We start from the raw sequence: 4743 nt of genomic DNA on the forward strand, positions 1-4743 counted from the left end.
ACATTTTAATGGATTTTAAAAATAGCTTTTGCACATATGAATGTGTTTTCAGCATGAAAGAATAAGCTATAAGGAGCTGCTTATATTTATTATAAATTGTGAAATTGAAAATCAGAGAGTGGAGAAGCAACAATTCAAAAAAGATAAATACATCTCAGTGCACACTATTTCCCACAGGAATAGTGACTAAAGTAACGTAACATAGCAAATAGCAAGTGTACTAACAGTACTTGGTTTTAAAACTCAGAACAATGTTATTTGTATTGGATCCCAGAAATAGTAATAATAATAATATTTCTTTATTAAATAAGATATAATTATATATGAAGACATATTTCACCAAAAGGAAAACTTAATTATACTTATATTACATATTAAGTAATGAGATACAAGAAAAACCTTTGTTTTTTATCTCTACAATCCTCATAATAGCCCTGTCATATTGCCATCATTTAAAGTAGGATTCTTTCCTACATCCTGCTCATGAAGTGGAAAAGTGGACATGGGAAGAATAGGGCGCTGAGAGTGGATAGCAATGTTGATAAGTTAAAAGACAACAATATACAGATAGAGGAGACAGGTACAGATTTTGTCCAAGTTCAATTTAATGAACAATCTAATACTCATGATTTTTTTAAGATTTATTAATTTATTTGAAAGTCTGAGTTACACACACACACACACACAGAGAGAGAGAGAGAGAGAGAGAGAGAGAGGTCTTCTATTCACTGGTTCACTTCCCAGATGGCTGCAATGGCTGGAGCTATGCCGGTCCAAAGCCAGGAGCCCCAGGAGCTTCTTCTGGGTTTCCCATGTGGTTGCAGGCGCCCAAGGACTTGGGCCATCATCTACTGCTTTCCCAGGCCATAGAAGAAAGCTGGATCGGAAGTGGATCAGCCAGGACTCAAACGGGTGCCCATATGGGATGCTGGCACTGCAGGCAGCGACTTTACCCGCTACGCCACAGCGCTGGTCCCTACTCATGCTATTTTAAAGATGTGTTTAGTAAGTACTGAATGAACAAACAAATGGTTTGTAGCAGAGGTTCTAAGGTTGGGTATCCAATAGCTTGGAGGCCAGCAGGCTTATTGCTGGGGAAACTGTGAAGCCTAAGGACAATTCCCCTTTGGCTTAATGATATTAAATGAACTGGCATTCTAAACGCTGCACTAATAAGCACTGCAATTTTGCTTTCCTTCTGACTTCCATACCAAGGAAAATAACATTTTTCTTAAATGTGTTTTATCAAAGCAAAATGTACATAGAATAAAATCTTATCTTTTTGGTGCACAGTTTTGATTGTGAAAAATGGATAAAATTAAATAACCATCACAACAACCAAATTTCCATCATGTCTAAATATTCTCTTCTGCACGTTTGTAATCCATAACACCTCCTTTTCCAAGCTCCTGGCAACATCTGATCTGTACTCTGTCTCTATAGCTTTGCTTTAAACAGACTCTCATAACATTTAAATACAGAATGTAGTATTTTTATTCTGGCTTCTTTCACTTGATATAATGTTTTTGAAGTGGATCCATGCATTGCTTATTTCAGTAGCTTCTTCCTTTTTGCTGCTAAGTGTGTTCTGTGTTACAGATTTACCACAAATTGCTTGTTAACTTACTAGCTAGGGTATATTTTGGGTTATTTCTAACTTGCTTTTTTGATTATGAATTAAACTACTATCTACATTCATGTATGTTTTCTGAAGACATAGGCCTTAATTTCTGATGATGAAATGTATTTTAAATTTGTAATAAACTACAAAGTGGTTTTCTAAAGTGGTTGTATCATTTTGCTATACAGTCTTCCATGAGTTTTTCCTCGATTCTAATACATGTAAGTATGTGGTTTTAACTTGTACCTCACTAATCACTAATAACGCTGATCATCTTTTCATGTACTTATTTATTATTTGTCAATCTGTTATAGTGAAATGTCTTGTCAAGGACAATACTCTCTAAACTGAAAGGGGCATATTGTAGTTGATGCATTTTGGAATTACTCTCTTCTGTGAGAACCACTCTTTCCCAAGGGCTGGCTCTTCACAGCCACGTTTGTATATGTTTGTATTATGAGATCTCACCGTTTGCTTACTACAAATGATTGGACTTGATTCAGCAGAAACCAATCCAATGGCGAGGCTGGATAAATCACGGAACACTGAAGCAACTGGCTCAGTTAGTTATAGACACTATATAAGGAGTTAAGTACATTATTTTGAGTATGCTGTTAAGGTTCATGTATAAGTTGATGCAGTCTAAAGAGAGAGAAAATTAAAACCAATGCAGAGAGAGACTCATATCTTAGATTATATGGCGAGAGAGAGAGAGAGAGAGAGAGAGAGAGAGAAAGAGGGAGGGAGAGAGATTCTGGTAGTTTCCTACTTTGGAAAATTTCTCATGAGGTCTAGATTTAGCTCCTATCAATGATTCTCAGTAAGATAATCCTATATCCTTCTCATCAATTTCCCTTTTCAATTAAACTAACTTAAACTAGATGGGAAATTTTTTTTTCTTGCCACCTAATGATTACTGAGTGAAATAACATACAAATGATGATTCTGAGTAACTTAAAAGCAAAATTGAGAACATTTAAAATTCGGACTTCAGGTATATGTGATGGATTGTTTAATTAGACATTTTTTCATATAAAACTATTTATTCATAAATATTTTCCAAAATGAAAATAGGCTTACCAAAAAATGTCCCTCACTGGGGAGCGGAGGAGGGGCCAGCCCTTGCCCCTGGGTCTCCAGGGAGGGGCTGAGAGGAAGAGAAAGTCTCCCGGCTCCTCCCTGCTTCCTCAGGGAGGGGATGCTCCATGGCCTGGGGTCTACCCCAGTCTCCAGGGCAGAGCCCTCACCTGGGCAGGGGTCGGCATGCGGGGGAGGGGGTGGGGGCCGGTGTCACTGGATGTCTCTGTCCTCCAGGTAGCAGTACTCAAAAGTGAAGCCTTCCTTCTTCCTCTGGCCCCACTTTTCGTAGTCAAAGTAGATATAGGTGCCCTGCTCAAACTCGTCGATGGTGGTCTTCAGATCCTCGTGCCTCTGGAACCACATCATGTACTTGATGTGGAATCGCCACGACTGCTTCTTCAGGGCCTTCGCTGCCAGGTACTGTGCCTTAGTACCCTCCAGATAGTAGAAGATGAAGAAGAGTGTCTCGGTTGACAGGCGTTGGTAGAACTCCACAGTGTTTGAATGTGGGGGCGGGCATCTGGTGGTGGTAGAGGAGCGTTGGGCAGGGGTTCCTGGGAAGGTACTGCCAGGTGCTCTCAGAGTCGGAGGGGTGGGGCATGTGGTGCCAGGCGGCCTCCTCCATGGCTTGCTGGTAGAGCTGCTCCTTGGTGAGGGGCACAGGTCCCAGGGGACACACACCCAGCGACAGCGGTATGTTCACCTCTGACAGCTGCAGGGGTGGCTGGGCCTAGGCTGGAGGCGCGGATGTGCTGTTCAGGATGATGTCTGGCTCGGTCAGGTGCAGCGCTAGCACAGGGTCCTTGGTGCCAGAGCTGATGGCTGCCCGCTCCGCCATGGACTTCAAGGAGCTCAGAGGCTCGGAGGCCTTGATTTCTGAGGTGGTGGTGAACTGCGGGGGCCCATTGAGCAGAGCACTGGCTGCCTTGGCCTCACTGAAGCTGGGCATCGGGGAGCTGGGAGGGGAGTTCACAGGCAGTGGCACCAGGAGGCTGGGTCCCCTCCTCCCCCAGGTATTCCCTGAGCCTGGGGCCACGCCCCCAGCACCTGCTGGGGCTACTGCACTGTGCTCCTTCAAGGTGCTGGGCAGTGGGTTGTGGGGGACCAAGGTGGCTCCCAGAGCCTGGCTGCTGGCACTGCTGCCCCTGCTGCTGCACGAGGCCACCTCTGCAGGGCTGCCTGCCACAACGGAGCTATAACTGGTGGTACCATTTTGCTTCCCAGAGCCTCCACCTGCACTGCTATTGCTGCCACAGCTTCATTCTGAGTCTTTCCCTGTGCAATAAACCAAACTCCATGGGGCATAAGCCACAGATATTTAGACTTGATAGTGACATCTGAAATAACGGCAACAATCTAAAAATTGGACAGCCATCTATGAAGAAGCCTGAATCATCATATAAGCTAATAAAGATTCTCTATAACATTTGGTGATTGGCTAAATGAATGAGATGTATGTTTGGATGAGTCTAAATGTGGGAAAAGAGGAAAAGCTTATCAGGAACTATAGGAATAGTAGAAGCAGAGACAGAGAAGAGTTGAGTTACTGCTAATATAGGGAGCAGCAGTTACCTCTAAAAATACTTTCCATGGATTTCAGTCACTAATGCCACTGCAGCAACTTGAGAGTTTCTCTTCTCCCCTTACTCGTGGACCCTTACAAAACATCACCAGCAGTGAAGGTAACCAATATCTGTTTGTGTTATTTCAGTTTGATTATTTCCTTACCTCCCTAAAAACTTAGCTGACAGTTTCTTAAATAAAGAAAATAAGGGCTGGCCGGCGCCGCAGCTCACTTGGCTAATCCTCCACCTGCAGCGCCGGCACCCTGGGTTCTAGTCCCATTTGGGGTGCCGGATTCTGTCCCGGTTGCTCCTCTTCCAGTCCAGCTCTCTGCTGTGGCCCAGGAGTGCAGTGGAGGATGGCCCAAGTGCTTGGGTCCTGCACCCGCATGGGAGACCAGGAGGAAGCACCTGGGTCCTGGCTTCGGATCGGCGCTGCACGCCTGCCGCAGCAGCCCTTTGGAGGGTGAACCAACAGAA

General features: G+C 44.1%; 1 protein-coding gene across 1 annotated transcript in view; it reads right to left on the reverse strand.

Annotated features, from left to right (window-relative positions):
- Positions 1 to 2911: 2911 nt before the first annotated feature.
- The window catches only part of LOC103351935 (CCR4-NOT transcription complex subunit 3-like), an 83992-nt gene continuing 82160 nt past the window's right edge, over positions 2912 to 4743 (reverse strand). The window contains 2 exon segments of the mRNA XM_070066687.1: positions 2912 to 3217; positions 3219 to 3948. Of these exon segments, the coding sequence (XP_069922788.1) occupies positions 2912 to 3217; positions 3219 to 3948 (1036 nt within the window).

Source organism: Oryctolagus cuniculus, chromosome X, assembly GCF_964237555.1.
Source record: "Oryctolagus cuniculus chromosome X, mOryCun1.1, whole genome shotgun sequence".
Taxonomy (NCBI): domain Eukaryota; kingdom Metazoa; phylum Chordata; class Mammalia; order Lagomorpha; family Leporidae; genus Oryctolagus; species Oryctolagus cuniculus.